Source organism: Peromyscus maniculatus, chromosome 19 (genome assembly GCF_049852395.1).
Source record: "Peromyscus maniculatus bairdii isolate BWxNUB_F1_BW_parent chromosome 19, HU_Pman_BW_mat_3.1, whole genome shotgun sequence".
Taxonomy (NCBI): Eukaryota; Metazoa; Chordata; class Mammalia; order Rodentia; family Cricetidae; genus Peromyscus; species Peromyscus maniculatus.
Genome location: NC_134870.1, coordinates 29317455 through 29336510, shown reverse-complemented (window position 1 = coordinate 29336510; position 19056 = coordinate 29317455). Strand labels below are relative to the sequence as shown.

At 44.5% G+C, this 19056-nt stretch overlaps 1 protein-coding gene across 4 annotated transcripts in view; it reads right to left on the bottom strand.

The window, feature by feature from the left end:
- LOC102907684 (protocadherin gamma-C4) overlaps positions 1-19056 on the bottom strand; it is a 200658-nt gene that overhangs the window by 171560 nt on the left and 10042 nt on the right. Inside the window, exon 1 of one of the 4 annotated variants that reach the window (XM_042264440.2) lies at positions 12209-16237. The exons of 1 other annotated variant lie outside the window; for it this stretch is intronic. In XM_042264440.2, coding sequence (XP_042120374.2) covers positions 12209-14629 — 2421 coding nt within the window. In that variant the 5' untranslated portion in view covers positions 14630-16237. Of the gene's footprint in view, positions 1-584; positions 4852-6990; positions 9972-12208; positions 16238-19056 lie in introns of those variants that run through there. 2 more of the 4 variants (XM_042264441.2, XM_042264447.2) reach the window with 2 other exon arrangements.

Below are 19056 nucleotides of genomic sequence, written 5' to 3'. Positions count from 1 at the left end.
ACGTGTGCCTCACTCCCCACAAGTAAGTGTTAAAAAGAGAAACTTGGGTGAGATTTTAAGTGAAAATAATATTGGCCGAAAGTTAGTGATTCAGATACAAAATGTGGTAATCTTTGGTACCCGTGGTAAGACAATAAGGGCTAACAGACTTACTTACAGATGTGTTGAAATGAAAAGTTGTTCAAGTGAGAAAAGGTAATTGGTGAAGATGACCATAAACTTTAATTTAGGCAGAAAGAAATAACAATATGCTTATGAAAAGTTAAAGATTATATTTAAAAAAAAAGCAGCCTCACAAATCAAGTAAGAAAGGGAACTAATGTTATTAAGGATGTTGACCTATAGGAAACAGTCTGCAGCAAGATTTGCTAGTTACGCAGAAACAACCAATAGTAAGGACTGGAACTGGTAATCAGGTCATTTCCAAGATGACCGGGCAACCAAGAACTAATCTTTATGTATCCACAACACTTCTCTCAGTAAATAGCCCCCAAACTATGAAAAAAGACCCAAACTGATTAATTTGTGCACAACCAAGAAGCAAATACAAGAAATAATATTTAAGTAGCTCGGCAGAAACTTACCTGAAGAGAAGAAGAGTCGTACGAGATTTTGGGATCTTCATTATTGCCACATACAGCCACAGAAGGATCATCACACAGGAGATCCTGAGGGGGAGCAACCTCTGGTGCCACGTGGAGAAAATTAAACCCTGCTGTAGTCGTAGAATGCGAGGCAACACATAGATTATAAGAATAGGGCAATGTCCCCTCGCTGCAGTTGGGAGGAACCACAGGTTGAGACTTCCAGCTGAGACCAGGCTGAAGGCAGCCCCAGGCAGCTGAGCTGGAGGAGCTGCGCAGGCGCAGGGCTATAGCCAGAATCACCGCCAGAAGGAAGAGTACTGAGATCAGAGCCAAGGCCACCACCAGGTAAAACTGAAGCTCACTCTGGGGGTCAGAGGGCAGAGGGTCATCACTGAGGTCTGGCAGGACCTCCTGCAGGCTGTCAGCAAAGATCAAGTGAAGCGTGGCTGTAGCCGAGAGCGGTGGCTGTCCACCGTCCCGCACAGCGACCAGAAGGCGCTGCCGCGCAGCGTCCCTGTCGCCCAAGGCACGCGCTGTGCGCACCTCGCCAGTGCGCAGCCCCAGGCTGAAGAGCCCGGGATCGCTGGCCTGCAGCACGTGGTACGACAGCCAGGCGTTGTGTCCCGAGTCTGCGTCCACAGCCACCACCTTAGTGACCAGGTATCCGGGCTCGGCGGAACGCGGTACCATGTCGAAGAGCGCGGAACCGTCGGGCTCGAGCGCGGGGTACAGCACGCGCGGCGCATTGTCGTTGCGGTCGCCCACCAGCACGCGCATGCTCACGTTGGCGCTGAGCGCGGGCGAGCCCTGGTCGCGCGCCTGCAGAGTCAGCTGGAAGGAGCGCAGCTGCTCGTGGTCGAAGGCGCGCTGAGCGAACACCACTCCGCTGTCCTGGTTCACGGAAACGAAAGACGATAGTGCCTTTGGCTCTAGGTCGCTGGCTATGATGGAGTAGGAGATGTGACCATTGGATCCCAAATCGGGATCAGAGGCGCTGACTTGAGCGATGGAGGCTCCAGGTGGGTTGTTCTCAGCCACGTGGACCAGGTAGGAGGCCTGGTGGAAAACCGGTGCATTGTCGTTGACGTCTGAGATGTGCACAGTCACACGTGTCTTGGATGAAAGGGATGGCTTGCCACTGTCGGTAGCTGTGATAGTGATGTTGTACTCTGAGGTCTGTTCCCGGTTTAGGGCCCTGTCTATCACCAGCTTGTAATAATTCTTGGAGGTGGGTTGTAATTTGAAGGGAAGTTCTTCCTGAATACGGCATGCCACCAGACCATTTTGTCCAGAATCCTTGTCTCGAACTTTAATGAGGGCTATTACTGTTCCAAGGGCTGAGTCCTCCGGAACTTGGTTAGAAAAGGACATGAATGTCACCTCTGGGGCGTTGTCATTCTCATCAAGAATTTCAATCTCAACATTACAGTGAGCTGTGTGCACCCCTCCGTCCCTGGCTTCTACACCCAACATGTATCTGCTCTTTTCTTCAAAATCCAGTGTCCCGTTAGTTGTGATAGCTCCAGTATTTGGATTGAGACTGAAGATGAGGTTAGTACTTGCCGGGCCATTAAGGAAGGCATAGGTGATCTCTCCATTAACACCCTCATCCTGATCTGTGGCTCTCACTTGCAGCACGAAGGTTCCCCGGGGCATGTTTTCACGGAGGCTAGCTTTGTAAATGTCCTGGCTGAACACTGGAGCATTATCATTGGCGTCGGTGACTTTGATCCAGATCTGGGTGGTACTGCTTAGGGGTGGGTCTCCGCCATCGATGGCGGTCAGGATTAAGTGATGGGAGCTCTGATGCTCCCTGTCTAGAAGTTTTTCCAGCAGTAATTCTGGGTATTTACTTCCATCCGGACTTTCCTTCGTTGACAAGGAGAAGTGTGGATTGGGGCTGATAGTGTACATCTTCAGTGAGTTGCTTCCCACGTCTGCATCTCGTGCAGAGTCCAGAGGGAATTTTACTCCTGGTAAGGCAGACTCACAGATCTCCAATTCAATGCTTTTCCCAAAGAAATGTGGTGCATTATCATTAATATCTTGGATGGCAACAATTACGTGGAAAATATTCATCGGGTTTTCAGTAACCGATTCAAATTCTAGTGCACACTCAGGTTTCTTCCCGCAAATCTTCTCTCTGTCTATCCTGCCACTCACCAACAAATCCCCACCCTCTGCACTAACGCTGAAATAATCCTCTGCACTAACTCTCAGGTTTCGAGCTGGCAGTTCCTGGACACTGAGCCCCAGATCCTGGGCGAGGTTCCCCACCAGAGAGCCCTTGGCCAGCTCCTCCGGAATGGAGTAGAGGATAGGCTGGGAGATGGCGCCCCAGAACAAAGGCATCAGAAAGTGAAGCAGTACCTGATTTGCCATCGTTTCAACGCCTCTGGGGTTGCTCTGCCGTTCTGAGCTCGCAGGGAAGCTTCTTTTCGAGGTTTTAAAGAAGACAGTCTGTGCCCTAGATGTTTGTGATTTTAAGGCAGGATTTGTCAGGCGCTTCAAGGGTGCACGGGAGCCGGACGTACGTTCTCATAGGTGCAGAAAAAGCAGGCAAAGCCCCAGCTGGACTCTGCGGAACAGGGAACCCTTCTCTTCTCTTTGGTCAACAGCGGCGCCTAGAGGTTGTCTTGTAAAACTGCGTATCGTGCAGTTGTGTATCTCCAGAGCTCTTGTTTGGACTTTTAATTTGCTTGAAGGAACCAGGTATCCACATTTTCCTTTAGTTTTGTTATTTTCTTGTTTATTATCATTTCATGAATGTTTCATCGTTATTTATTCATATTTTCCACTTCACAAGACGTACTTTTTTCCTTTTTCCAGTTTTGGAGAAAAATGCTACCAATTACTTTACTGTATGGCACTACTAAACTCAGGCCTGACTGTTGTATCCAATAAGTGAGTGCATTTTTACCCTCATTAATCAGTGGGCTCTGATCTTTACATTTCTGCAAGTTTACTGAAGTAACTTCTTTATTTGGTATTTTAATTTCTCTGTGTATTTTATCAATTCAGCAAAACTTTTCAGAGATAGTCTTTGCAAAAGAGAGGAGTGGTGTCGCCAGAGATTTTTTAATGCACTGATAGTCTTTGCAAAGCATACTATTTTCAGTTAAGTACACGGAGCCTGATAGACTATTAAAGGTACCAACGTAGTGTTTGGGGCTTTTATAATGGTGAATCTTGTGTAAGCCACGTTTATTTTTATGAAACAAATTCTTTCTAAATATGCAATACTCTATAGACTGAATTCTTACCTTCAACCAGTTTAATACCATTAATCAATAACGTTATTGACTGCCAGTGACTCTTGGTGAGACAATGACAGTCTTTAAGCAGTTGATGTTATTATTTACACTTTATTATATTTATTTATTTTGTGTTTAGGTGTATGTGTATACACATGTGCACTCATGTGGAGGTCAGAGGACAATATACTGGAGTTGGTTTTCTCCTTCCATCATGTAGGTACCAGGGATGGAACTCAGGTTGTCTGGGTTGGAAGCATGAAGTCTTACTCTTCCTAAGCACTCAGTTTTAGAACTTGATCCTGTATTTGGGTAACTCAAATAAGCAAATCCCTTTATTTCTAATGTACCAACAAATCAGATGACAATGTCTTAAATGCCCCTCTTAAATTTCACGTGTTAGAACCCCAATCTCCCAATCCATGGTATAAAGGTGTCTGGAGGCAGAATCTTTAGGAAATGCTTGAGACAGGAGAGCTTTGCCTTTATTGGTGAATCAATGATTGGTTACTGGATTATCATATAAGTGGCTTTTTTTTTGTAAAAATAGCAGTCTCTGAGACACTTGCTTTGTTTTGTCATGTGATGTCCCTGATATGTGATTTCCCTGACATGTGATGACCCTGAAAGAAAAATCTCCAAGTGGATGCCGAGCAGATGAGAATGCCATGTTCTTGGAGTTCTTAGCTCCCAACAACCAGATTAATAAATCTTTATTTTAAAGATAAATTTCCAAGTCTCAAGTATTTTCTTACAGCAGCAAAAATTAATGGAAAGGTATCAGCTCACTGATTTATTTTACTGTTTTGAAGAGCTCAACCATCTCCAGTAAAAATGCAACATTATATTTCTCATAAGAGTTTTTTCTTCTTCTTTTCTCTACTTCCTGCCTTTATATTCCTCTCCACAAGATTCCATCATATATATGGATCTTGAATGAAATATAGTTTTATATGCTTACAGATACTGTCTTCAGTCTCTGTTGACTCACATTTCTTTCTTTCTTTTTTTAAAGATTTATTTATTTATTATGTATACAGCATGTATGACTACAGGTCAGAAGAGGGCACCAGATCTTATTACAGATGGTTGTGAGCCTCCATGTGGTTGCTGGGAATTGAACTCAGGGCCTCTGGAAGAACAGTCTGTGCTCTTAACCCCTGTGCCATCTCTCCAGCCCAACTCACACATTTCAATGTTATATTTTCTAACATATTAGGGGAAAATTTGTTCCTTTGAGATGCAATAAAATACATTTTGTTTCATTTTTGGATAACCCTCTTTTGTAGCTACAGGAGTAAAATAATTTCATAGATTTGAGAACGGATCCACAACTTTGATCAGAGAAAGTTCCAGAACACACTCAGGAATCCCATTTCACTGTTGTAATGGATGGTCTGGGGGATCTCTTGCAGAAACAGAGCAATATTTTCCTGCTAGTTTGAAATAATATTTTTGTGTTGGCATATATTCATTGTATGTGAAACTGGGTTTCACAGGTCACTTTTATACAAACATATATTGTACACTGGGCATATGCGCCTGTACCCCACCCCATAGCCTCCTTTTTCTCTCCACTTCCCTCCTGCTAGTCCACTTTTCCTAGCAGTTTCACTTTTACTTTTACTCCATACACACACACACACACACACACACACACACACACACACACACACCATTTTATGTATCTCTATAAAACTTAGGATCCACAAATGAGAGAAGACATGGTATTTGTCATTCTGAGATTGACTTAATTATCTTAATATTAATTAATGAAACTTAATTATCTACAGTTGGATTCAATCTCCTGCAAATAACAAAGCTTCATTTTTCTTTATGGCTGAGAAATTCCATTGTGTATACATATATATCACATTTTCTTTATTCATTACTCTATTGATGGACATCTAGGTTACTTAGTCATTGTGAACAATTCTGCAATTAACATTGATGTGCAAGTATCTCTGTGATATGTTGACTTAAAATCCTTTGGATAAATATCCAAAAGTAATACAGCTACATCCCAGGTTTAAAAAAAAATCTTAAAGGGTGATAAATGCCTGCTCATGACTCATAATGGTTTAAGTGAATGAGCTTTCCACCTTTAGACACAAAGATGAAATCAACACAAACAGAAACATATACATTTTAGGCACAAGGGTTTAATCATCTGACTAATCTCTGCTTTTCCTGTTGAGACAGCTTTTGCTAAGTTGCCCAGGTTGGTCTTGAACTCAAGGCTTGAGTGATCCCACCTCCATAGTTTCCAGGTAGCTGCAACTACAAGCATACTGCTATATCAGTTTCCTTCGTTTCTTATTCTATGATTTTATGTCCTTGAGATGTAAAGACTGGCCAGGTGGTGATAGCACACGCCTTCAATCTCAGCACTGGGGAGGCAGAGTAGGAGGATTTCTGTGAGTTCAAGCCCAGCCTGGTCTACAAAGTGAGTTCCAGGACAGTCAGAGCTATTACATAGAGAAACCCTATCTTGAAAAACAAAACAAACAAATAATGTAAAGACTGGTGTGACTTGGGAAGGTTCAGAAAAGATTTTCTGAGAGCATAAAATACTTTGTATGTATCCTTTCCCACCACTCGTTTGTGTCAGTCCGGACAGGACAGTGGGCAGGAGTGACAAAGTTCAAACCACTGGGGTTCATAGTGTGAGAGGGCAGGCTGAGGTACAGCTCAGGAGTCCAGCAGATGATCAACATGTGCCAAGATCATGGGTTCTACCCCAGCCATTGAACCATGAGAATGAAATTGTGAAAGACCCATCTGTCACAGGTGTATGGGCCACTTTTGGATCAACTACAAGGCTTTTCTCTCTTTGTGGCTACTCAAGGACATAGGTAGAAGGAGCGACCATCATTTCAAAGGGTAAGGGAGAGAGCTGGAATTCTCACAATCGCTCTTAGAGTTGCCTCCGGAAGTGGCATGCTACTGCCAATACAATGTACTAGCTACCTCGGCCCACTCAGCCATAACAAGGCCGGGAAGTACAACTTCCTCACAGGCAAGTGGGACACAGGTAGGGGAAACAGAGTGTACAATTTCATTGTTGCTGTACTTCTCAAATAAATGTGTCTTAAGGTTTTATACCACACCGGCATGAATGTTCATAACACTCAAAGAAATAAACTCACCTCAAGCAGGTTGGGGCCTTCTTTGGTTTCAAGTAAATCTTGAGATGTTATAAGAGGCTCGCTTTTCCCACAGCTCTCCTGGCTGATGAGCGTGTCTGCATAGTTGGGTTGTGGAAAGATCAGGTGACTCTTCCTAGAGCCTGAGGTGAGGGAAACTTCCTGGGAATAGGTCTGCAGGAAAGCTTGCACCCCATCCAGACCCACAAAGTGAGAGGCTGGTATGCCAGCCAATCCATTTCCTGAAGCCTGGAGCAGGCGCGATGAGTGCCAGCGCCGCAGCCTGAGGGCCAGCAGCACGATGACAAAGGCCAGGAAGATACAGGAGACCACAGCCACCGCCACCACCAGGTAGAGCGTGAGGTCTGAATCTTTGGGGTTAGCAGGGGCGTGGATGCTTTCCAGGTCCCCCAGGATGTCAGGAATGCTGTCAGCCACTGCTACGGTGAGTGTGACCGTGGCGGAGAGAGGGGGCTGGCCGTGGTCCTGCACAGATACCACCAGACTCTGCTTGAGGGCATCTCTGTCCAGCAGGGCCCGCGCGGTGCGTACTTCACCCGTGTGCAGCCCCACCGAGAAGAGCCCTGGCTCGCTGGCCTTGAGCAGGCGGTAGGACAGCCAGGCATTCTGTCCTGAGTCTTTGTCCACCGCCACCACTTTGGTCACGAGGTATCCAGGATCTGCAGAGCGGGGCGCCAACTCAACACCAGTGGAGCCATCTACTGGGAGGGCGGGGTAAAGGATTTCAGGCATGTTGTCATTCTGGTCCAGCACAAACAGACTCAGTGTCGTGTTACTGCTGAGTGGAGGGTTCCCGCTGTCGCTAGCTGTCACCTGCAACTGCAGGTCTCTAAATTGCTCATAATCAAAGGAGCAAAGGGCATACAGGACACCGGTATTGGAGTTGATGGAGACGTAGGATGACAGTGGCACCCCCTGAAGCGTGTCCTCGGCCAACGAGTACGTGATTTGTGCGTTCTTGTCCGTGTCTGGGTCTAGTGCTGTAACGGAGAAGATGGAGGCTCCCCTAGGATTGTTTTCTGGAATATAGGCTGAATAGGAGGTGTGTGTGAAGGTAGGAGGGTTGTCGTTGATGTCTGACACATGCAGAGTGATATGAGTTTCCGTGGACAGCGGTGGGTTCCCCCCATCGGTGGCTCTTAGACTGATATTGTATTGAGACACCTGTTCACGATCCAGAGATTTGGCTGTCACTAAGCGGTAGTATTGGTCTATTGATTTTTCTAGAGTAAAAGGCAGATTTCCTTGGACAAAAACCGTGACGTGCCCATTCTGGCCAGAATCTCGGTCATGCACATTGATAAGAGCAATTTCTCTTCCGGCAGGGGCTTCTTCTGGGACTGAGCCCGTGAGGGAAGTGACTGAAACTTCTGGGGCATTGTCATTCACATCCAGAACCGTGACAAGAATCTTGGCTCTTGAAAAAAGACCTGGTCCATCTTGTGCTTCAATTTTGATTTCATAGAACACAGCATCCTCATAATCGAGACTTTTTAATATTGATATATCTCCGGTCACTGAATTGAGATGGAAAACCTGAGCAATTTTCCCAGGCATTTTATCTAGAATATAGGACACTTGAGCGTTGAATCCCTCATCAGGATCAGTGGCATTCACTGTGATCAGTCGGGTGCCTACTGGCACATTTTCCAGAACACTGACATGGTACTCTGGCTTAGTAAACACGGGCGGGTTGTCATTTGCATCCAAGACTATCACCTTGATGCACAACTTGCCGGTGTGGACAGGGTCTCCACCGTCAGAGGCAATGAGATCAAGCTGATGAACTGCCTTTTTCTCACGATCCAAGGCTCGCTCCAGCACTAGCTCTGGGTACTTGGCGTCATTGGTGACACTGTTCACAGCCAAGGAGAAGTAGTCATTGGGGCTGAGCTTATAGTTCTGCAGAGAGTTCATGCCCACATCTGGGTCAAACGCAGTTTTAAGTGGAAATTTAGTTCCAGGAACTGTTAATTCACCAATTTTTATTTCCAATTCCTCCGTTGGAAAACTAGGTGTATTATCATTAATATCGCTGATTTCGACTTCTACCTCAAATATTTTAAGCTTATCCTCCACAAGGATGTTAAAGCTCACGAGGCAGGGCGCGCTCTGGGCGCACAGCTCCTCCCGGTCTATCCTGCCTGCAGTGACCAAGCTGCCGCTTCGCGGGTTCAGAGAGAAAAGCTGCGACCTACCTCTGGAGACGATGCGGACCCCGCGCTCCGCCAGCTCGCGGGGCTCCAGCCCCAGGTCCTTGGAGATGTTGCCCACGAAGGAGCCTTTGTCCAGCTCCTCTGGCACCGAGTAGCGGATCTGCCTGACGCCAGCCGCACACAGCGTCCCCAGGAGCGCGCACAGCAAAGCCAGGGCTCCGGCGGTTCCTGGTCCCAGGCGGATCATTTCCTTTCTTGTTTTTTTTTCCCTATGAATTCCCACGATGGGTCCCAGTCTTACACCCTCAAGGAGTTAAGTCTTTCATGGACTTAATTCACACACCACAGAGCTGGCTGACGATGTGGTGAGCTTGGTAGCAGCTTCTCTCTTCTCAGACTCTTCCTGGCGTTTCTTTGCAGCAGGGAAATGGTGGGCTGCGCTTCAGCGGCGCCTTTTCTTCTTGTATGGTCAACAGCGACACCCAGAGGCCTAATCGTTCACTGCACACTCCCAGGTAAACCCAAGTTACCCTTTGTTCTGAACTTCTTCAGTCCTTTTCATTGGAGGCAAGACTAGTACTCATTTCACATAACTGAACTGATATTTGTTAAAGGATGTGGCTTCAAGTTAACTTTCTTTGGGATGCCTCACTCTAACCTTAACTCCACCAATATTGCTTCAAGTGTGATTACCGTCTCCCAAAGGTTCAGTTTAATACCTACACAGAAACATCAGCCATACTTACGGATTATAATTCTTGAAGTTGGTATTTGATACCCTGGCATATTAGTTTTAATAACTTCCACTTAACTGATTCATCAAACACATGATTTGGGTGTCAGACTTTTTTTTTTTTTTTTTTTTTAAAGATTTAATGTGGAATATATAGACACAACCAGTTCTGTCAGAGTTTACAAGGGTGGAAAACCACTTGGGACTTATCATACACTGAAATAACTACCACACTGAGAGAGGCCGAGGAGGATGGGAAGGTCTACAACCTGGTTGTGGAGTTTAGAGAAGGCCTTATTGAGAAGCATGAGAAGAGTGGGCCAGGGGAAAGGCTTGGGTGTGAGAGGAATTACAGACCTCAGGCTACTGAAGACATTCACCTTGCCCAAGTGCAGAGGTCTGGTGGCGCACGCCTTTAATCCTGGAACTCGAGAGGCAGAGGAGGGCGGATCTCTGTGAGTTTGAGGGCAGCCTGGTCTACAGAGTGAGTTACAGGCCAGCTAGGGCTACACAGTAAGGTTTTGTCTCAAAACAAAACAAATAGAAATGAAATTTAAAAAATGTCATTTTAATCATGATGCACTGCATACATGTCCATAAGGTGTTTATTCTTAGGAGTTACTACCTCTTTAAAAGGAACTCTGTTTTTAATTTTTTCTGTTCATACTTTATTATTTACTTAAAAGTAAAGATATCATGACACACTATTCCAAAGTGAATTTGGATTTTATCTCATAGAGACTTATGCTGTACTAACAAACACATGGAATACACTGCCCCCAATTTTCTATCAGACACTCTTAGACGTAAGAAGGACCCCAAACACCATAGGAGATGTGAAATTACCCAGTACGAGTTTCAATTAGTACTCAATATTTCCAAATAAAAACAAACTGATTCTTACTATTAGCACACCCATTGTTATTAAGTATATGATCAACACACTAATACCAACACAGGAGGAATGGAGAAGGAAAACCAAGTGTTTTTGAATGGGAACATTTTTGGCATTTGATGAATAGGAAACTTGGAGAAAACAGCAATTGTATGATACTATGGCTTTTGAATCCCTTCTATCTTTTCTGTGAGCAAAGTATACCGAGGATAAGAATTATTTTTCAAGATCAAAAAGTCAATATGATTTCCAGATATGAGAAAAATGAAGTTTCGGTGAAGAGAAACCTGCTTTCTGTTCCTTTACCAATTTGTCATCGAGAGCACAATGAGCTCCAAAGGAGCACGGAGCTACCTCCAGAGACTGTTGTTTGCAGCTAAGCAGAGACACCATGGCATACGGAAACTCCATAAGGAACCTAGGGATGGAGGCGAGACTCATTGGCAAGGCATGCACAAAATGAGGCCTCGGTTTGTTTCCATATACAGCACTTATACACAAAGACACCTGGGCTCGAGATGTAGGTCGGTGTGAGAGTGCCCTACCTATGGTATGCAAGGCCATGAGCTTGGTCCCTAGCACTGAAAAATGTGTGCTTCTGTAATTTTTTTTTTTTGTCTTTGAGACAGGGTCTCACTTTGTAGCCTTGGCTGTCCCAGAGCTTGCTATGGAGACAAGGCTGACTTAGATCTCACGGAAATCTGCCTGTCTCTGCCTCCCAAGCACAGTGGTTAGAGGTGTGTGCCACCATGCCCAGATAAAATTTCTTCATTAAAAACAGGTATGGGTATGCAAATTAAGGAAAATGGGCAACTTCTCTGAAAATCTGAAGGAGAAATATTAAGATCAAGTGAGAAAGAATCAACCAAGATGTTTTATGATTCACACACAGATCCAAATATAAGCAGACCTTACATTTTAAAGAAGAGTCTTCAATTAATATAAAATCCCATGTATGCATTGCATATAGCCCCCACACATTATATAATACATACATTGCCGTGTTGGGAACCCACCTCAAGGCCCAGTGCATACTAGGCAGGTACAGTACCACTGATCACCAGCCCTAACGGTTCTGTTTTTAAAAAGAATCATTGATTCATGTACATGAAATGGTTGTCCCACAGATGGAAAAGTTAAGAAATCAGCCCAGTTTCTAACAGTATTCTTTTGATGATCTAAATGTTACCATTAACTACTAATCCATGATTTTTGTTCATTCCATAATGATTTTTAACTTTCCTTATAGCCCATGAGCACTAAAAACTACCTAGGAATAGTTCACCTGGATTCACTTAAACTTAAATATATCTTCAAGGAAACACGGGTATAAAACACACATATTAAACACCTGGGGCAACTAAATAAATAGGTAAAATTTAGCAAAACAATGTGAGTATATTGCAAAACAATTACCTGAGGACTTTCTTCTCTTTTATCATCAAGTAGAGACTGAGGTGCTGAAAGGAAATCAGCTTTTTCACAGCTCTCCTGGCTGATGAGAGTATCTGCATAGTTTGGTTGAGGGAAGATGATGTGGCTTTTCCCCGAGTCTGCAGTGAGTGAGACTTCATGGGAATAGGTCTGCAGGAAAGCGTGTACCCCATCCACGCCCACAAAGTGTGAGGCAGGGATGCCCCCTAATCCATCTCTTGAAGCCTGAAGCATTCGGGACATATGCCAGCGCCGCAGCCTGAGCGCCAGCAGCACAATGACAAAGGCCAGGAAGACACAGGAGACCACAGCCACCGCCACCACCAGGTAGAGTGTAAGTTCGGAATCATCAGAGTTGGCAGGGGTCCTGATGCTGCCCAGGTCAGCCAGGACTTCAGGGATGTTGTCAGCTATTGCTATGGTGAGTGTGACCGTGGCGGAGAGAGGAGGTTGGCCGTGGTCCTGAACAGACACCACCAGGCTCTGCTTGAGGGCATCTCTGTCCAGCAGGGCCCGGGCAGTGCGCACCTCGCCCGTGTGCAGCCCCACCGAGAAGAGCCCTGGCTCGCTGGCCTTGAGCAGGCGGTAGGACAGCCAGGCATTCTGTCCTGAGTCTTTGTCTACTGCCACCACTTTGGTTACCAGATAGCCAGGGTCTGCAGATCGGGGAGCCAGTTCCACACCAGTGGACCCGTCTGTGGGGAGGGCAGGATAAAGGATCTCAGGCATGTTGTCATTCTGGTCCAGCAAGAACAGGCTCAAGGACACATTGCTACTCAGTGGAGGGTTCCCGCTGTCCACTGCTATCACCCGCAGCTGCAAGTCTTGGAACTGCTCGTAGTCAAAGGAGCGGAGAGCATAGAGGACTCCAGTGTCAGAGTTGATGGAGATGTAGGAGGACAGGGGTGCCCCTTGGAAGGTGTCTTCAGCTAAAGAGTAGGTTACATGGGCATTGTCATTACTGTCAGGGTCATAGGCCAGCACTGAGAAGATGGAGGTGCCTCTGGGATTGTTTTCAGAAAGGTAGGCGGAGTAGGACCCCCGGGAAAAGGAGGGCGGGTTGTCGTTGATATCTGCCACCTGCAGTACAAGGTGGGCATCTGTGGACAGAGATGGGTTCCCTCCATCTTTAGCGCTTAGAGTGATGTTGTAAAAGGAGAACTCTTCCCTGTCAAGGGCGCTGGTTGTAACCAGTCGGTAGTAATCGTCCACCGAGCGTTCTAACTTGAAAGGAATCCTCTCAGGAAGTGAACACGTGACAACGGCATTCTGCCCAGAATCCCTATCGTGCACATTGAAAAGTGCTATTACCGTTCCCGGAGGAGAGTCTTCAGGAACAGAAGCAGTGGCGGATGTCATGTAAAATTCCGGAGCATTGTCATTGACATCGAGAACAGTGACAATAACCTTCGTCCTGGTCAGAAGGCCTGGGCCATCCTGAGCTTCAATATCGATTTCGTGGAATTTAGCGTTCTCATAATCCAGACTTTTTGTGATTGTTATATCGCCAGATGTTGACTTTAGCTCAAATACATCTGCAGTTTCTCCAGGGGCTTGCTCCTGAAAATAAGTCACTTGAGCGTTGTATCCCTCATCAGCGTCAGTGGCTGTCACTGTGAGTATCCGGGTACCTACAGGTATATTCTCAGGAACGTTTACACGGTATTCGGGCTGTGTAAAAACAGGAGCGTTGTCGTTCACGTCCAGGACCTTCACGCGGATACGGCAGGTGCCGGATCGCACTGGATTGCCCCCGTCCAAGGCGACAAGAACAAGATGGTGAACTGCCTCTTCCTCGCGGTCCAAGGCACGCTCCAGCACCAGCTCTGGGTACTTGTTTCCATCAGCCCCAGTTCGCACATCCAGAGAGAAGTGGTCATTTGAGTTGAGTTCATACTTCTGGAGGGTGTTCTCGCCCACATCCGCATCATGTGCACTCTTAAGAGGAATCCTGAATCCTGGTGTAGTCGTTTCACTGATTTTTAGTTCCGGCTCCTCTACTCCAAAGCGAGGTGCATTGTCATTAACATCTGTTACCTCCACCTCTACGGAATAAATAGTCAATTTATCTTCCAATAGGAGGTTAAAATTCATCAGACAGGGCGCGCTCTGGGCGCAAAGCTCTTCCCGGTCTATCCTGCCTGCGGTGACCAAGCTGCCGCTTCGCGGGTTCAGAGCAAAGAGCTGCGACCTACCTCTGGAGACGATGCGGACTCCGCGTTCTGCCAGAGCCTGGGGCTCCAGCCCCAAGTCCTTGGCGATGCTGCCCACGAAGGAGCCCTTGTCGATCTCCTCTGGCACGGAGTAGCGGATCTGTCCAGCTCTGGCCTCCCACAGGGCAGCCCAAAGGGCGCACAGCAGGACCAGCATTCTGCACCGGGGCAGCTTCTGCAGCGTCGCCATTGCCCCTCTGCAGCCGAGTTTCCTCCGAACCAGCCTCCAGCACCGTGAGGGAGTCCAGTCCTTATCCCCCAGGGTCTGGGACGACCAATATTCACCAGTCCCAGGTCACCGAGGAGAGAGAACTAACGGGCGGCTGGGTTGAATTTCCTTGCATCCTCTGACCGGAAGCTGCGGACAAACCGCCAGCCCTTTGTGTTGTGCCAGCCCTTCAGTGGGATTGGTTGGCTGTCTTTTACTCCTTAGGTGGTCAACAGCGACGCTCAGAGGCCTAGCGGGTTTCTGCACTCGCGCAGGCAAACCCATTTCATGCTCGCCTGTGGCTTTTAAGTTGGTCTCAAGAATGACTCTTACACTAAGATCTAGTATCATTTACAGTAGAAATATTTAAAGGGAGGGACGTTTTCAGAACTAATAAGAATGGTATAAATACATGTAGCCTGAGGGCGGCTGCTGTGAAAGTATTGAAGAAGGTTTAAGGCTTAAAGCGAGTGCTGCTGGCCTTGTCACGTCGCGCTATCTCCCTCCTTTTTCTTACCCATGCTCAGACAAAAAGATCAACATTCAAACACTGGCTACATTTTCTTATAAGGTAAGTTTGTGAATTCTGTGCTCAGTTGCTTAGCATTCAACTCCAACACTTGGTATTTAAATTGTTGATCACCAGACACTAAACAGCACGTGCTCATGACACAAGGTTTGATGGAATCTTAGTTGGAAACCAGTCCTCAGGAACTTTTTAGTGGTGAAGATGTGGGAAAGTGAAGAGGATATTATTAAAGAGTATTGATGCTGAATTTTGTGAAAAGCACTGAGCCCTGGGGACATGCAGAAGAAGGGGACGCAACTTGCATTTGAGAGTGAAAAATGACCTTTCCTGAATGCTACTTCATTTGAACCCTGACAGGTAGAATGGATCAAGAAAGAGGCTGGAGTAGTGTGGCAGAAACTGAGAACCAGTGCTTGGAGCTGGGAGACAGCCAGGAACACCATGGAAATTGAAGATGGCTGGAGTGACCAAAGCTTGGGCAGACAAGGTACTTTACATTAAGAATCTGTCATTCAATGTTGCTTGAGATTGTTAAGCACTCTTTCCCTTTCTGTATTTTTTGTTGCCCGGATGATGCCATGGATGTCTTCTTACTCCTGTTTGGCTTATATATGCAAACATATTTATATGTAATGTATTTATTTTAAAATGCACTTTGAAATATTTCAAGCACATAGACCACTATAGAAAAAAAATAACCAAACTTGATGTGCATACCAGTAGGCTTTATTTAATTTTAACATCTTATCATATTTAAATGAGATTAATATTTAGACTTTTTTCTTTTGAATAATTTCAGAATTACAGAATAGTTGCAAGAAATAGTACAAACAAATCTCATATATAGCAGTCCCTTGGTAGCTGAGGGGGCTTGGTTCTGTGTCTGAGGATGCTGGAGTCCCTGGTGTAAAATGATGTAGGATTCAGCCGGGCGGTGGTGGTGCACGCCTTTAATCCCAGCACTCGGGAGGCAGAGGCAGGCGGATCTTTGTGAGTTCAAGGCCAGCCTGGGCTACCAAGTGAGTTCCAGGAAAGGGGCAAAGCTACACAGAGAAACCCTGTCTCGAAAAACCAAAAAAAAAAAAAAAAAAAAAAAAAAAAAAAAAAAAAAAAAAAAAAAAGATGTAGGGTCCACAAATCATCTGTGTACATCCTTCTGGGTAATTTGTCATCTCACAATTATACATACCAAGATAACATAAATAGATGATGTACATGTTTAGGAACTATGCTAAGTTTTCCAAATACTTTCAATTTGTGATGTAGATGTAGGTTCACACTGTTGGACTTCTTTCTACACTTTACATACAAAGTTCACTGTATTCTCTGTCCACATTATCCCCAAATGTTAACATTTTATTTTCATGCCCTCCTATTGATTCCATGTAAATTGTATACATGATGTTCCTTTACTATTTTTGGATTGATTCCTTCATTACCAAACTATAAAATCAACTTGGCATTGATGCAGTTTCATTGTCTAGCCTATACCTCTTACCAATAATTTGCCAGTTGCTACAATGTCTTTTCATAGCAAAATGAAATATTTTTTCAGGCCCTGAATTCAGCCCAGGATCTTATGTTGTACTTCACAAAGTTTCTGCAGTGGGTAGAATTTGAGCAGTTCACCAGGCTTTGCATTTCATGACTCTGGACTTGAAGATCTGGCCAGTTCTACTGCAAAGCATTCTCCCTTGGTGTGTTTGATCCTGCCTCCTTAGGTTCAGACCGTGCAGTGTTGGTGGGAAGACACAGGGACGACATTATCCCCTTCTCAGTGCATTTTCTTGGGAGCTGCACGGTGTCTTTGTCCCAGTACTGTTTTTGTTAACTTTAATCACTGGTAACATTCTAGAAATTTTCTAGTTATTTGTAGTTTTCTCTACTATACATTTGCTGTTTATTGATTAATAATTAACTTGTACAATCCTTTTTTTTCTTTCCTTCCATCTTCTATTCTTCCTTTCTTGATTTGTGGTATCTTATGGCTTCTTTAAGTAGTAAGTTTTTTTTGAAATTAATGAATATGAGACTCCCAACTTTCTTTTCAAGATTGCTTTGTCTGTTTGGAAAGGGTCCCTTGAGATTCCATATGAATTTTATGGTGGGATTTTTCATTTCTCCCCTAAATCCCATTATTAGAGTTTTTATATGGATTTCAATGAATATGTAGATTGTTTTAATTAGTTCTGTATGTTTCTATTTCTTTTATTTTGCATTTTTAACTGTTATTATGTGTGTAGAGGGAAAGCCTATGGAGGCCGAAGATGGCATCAGATCTGCTGAAGTTGGAGCCACAGGCAGCTGAGAACCTCTTGAGACTCTCTGTTTGTTTGATTTATGCTTTCTTTGGTAATTATGTTAAAATCAGGTATTATTTTTCAAAGCTGTGTTTTTAGGTGATGGGAGTTCATAATTTCCTACCTGTTTGACAACATTTTCTTTTTCATAATCATGACCAAGTCATTTCTGAAATGAATTTCTTAAACACTACATCTAGTGCTTGTTGCCTTAAATATGACTTTGCTTTTGTATTATGCTCGGCAACAACTGCTTTCTTTTGTGCATGTGTGCACATGAATCCATAACTTCAATATTTCAGTATGAATTTAAGAATCTATCTTGTCAGCAGAATATAGATTAAAAAACCAACCAATTCATTAATCTGTCTTTAAATTATAAGACCTATGAAAATGCAGAGCTGAAATAATTTACTAGTTGAGAGCGTAATTTGGTACCCAAGAAGAAAATGAAAATCCAGAAGACATAAAGCAAAGTGAAATTCCCTTAAAAGCCACCAGAGAAGAAACAGACTACTTTAAAAATAGCAACTTGATGACAGAAAATGTCTCATTTGTAATAATCACAAGTCCTAGGAAGAGAATGTATTTTGAAATCTAGGTTTATATATTTAAGTAGAAGACTGTTTTTTTTTTTTTAATGTTCTCACCTACTCTACTTCCTTACTGTTTTTCTCTCCTGAGTCCTCCCTTGACACAGGGTCTCAGGTAGCCCAGAATAGCTTCAAACTGGATATGTAGCTAAGGCTGGCCCCTCTTGCCTCAGCTTCTTAAGTACTGGGATTATAAGCACGTGCCACTGTGCCTACCTTCTATTGGTTCTAAAATTATTTATTATGGTGGTGGTTCATATTTGCAATCCCAGCACTCAGAAAACTCAGACAAGAAAATAACAAGTTAGAGGTCAGCCTAGGCAAGCCTCAGTCCAACTGATGAGTATAGTGAGAGCATGTTCAAAAATATTGCTCAGGTTCCAGGCAATAACTAGGTCTTTAAAAGTGCTTCAAGGCTGTGTGGCAGTGTTAATCTGGATAACACAGCCCAATGAGCAGACGTACTGTTCACTGTATGTTCATCTCCCTTCGTCTTCAGCTAGCAACGAAGTGTAAGCATAGGAACTGGCAGGGAAGATTTCATGCAAATCCTGGCTTTTAACTAACTAATGGTTCTCATTGCTTATGTTGGTTTCAATCAATAGGGCAACCCCAGACCACTTATCTAGAATGAAGTAGTTTTGTCTGTATAACACTGCTGGCCTTCATTCCCTGTTTAAAAAGCTTCAGACTGACTCATCACTTCCTGGTTTAGCTCTTGTCCAGTTAGATATTTATATTTTACTTGTACTTTATTATTCTAATGCTTTCCTGTTTTATGTATCTGTCCACTTTAATAGAGCAGAGTAGGTCTAACAAGACATGAATTTACCCTCCCACAATACATTTCCTTTTTTTTGAGACAGGGCCTCACTATGTAACCTTGTTGGCCTGTAACTCACTATGTAGACCAGGCTGGCCTTGAACTCAGAGAGATCTGCCTACTTGTCTCTTGAGTGCTGAGATGAAAGGCGTGTGCCACCACAC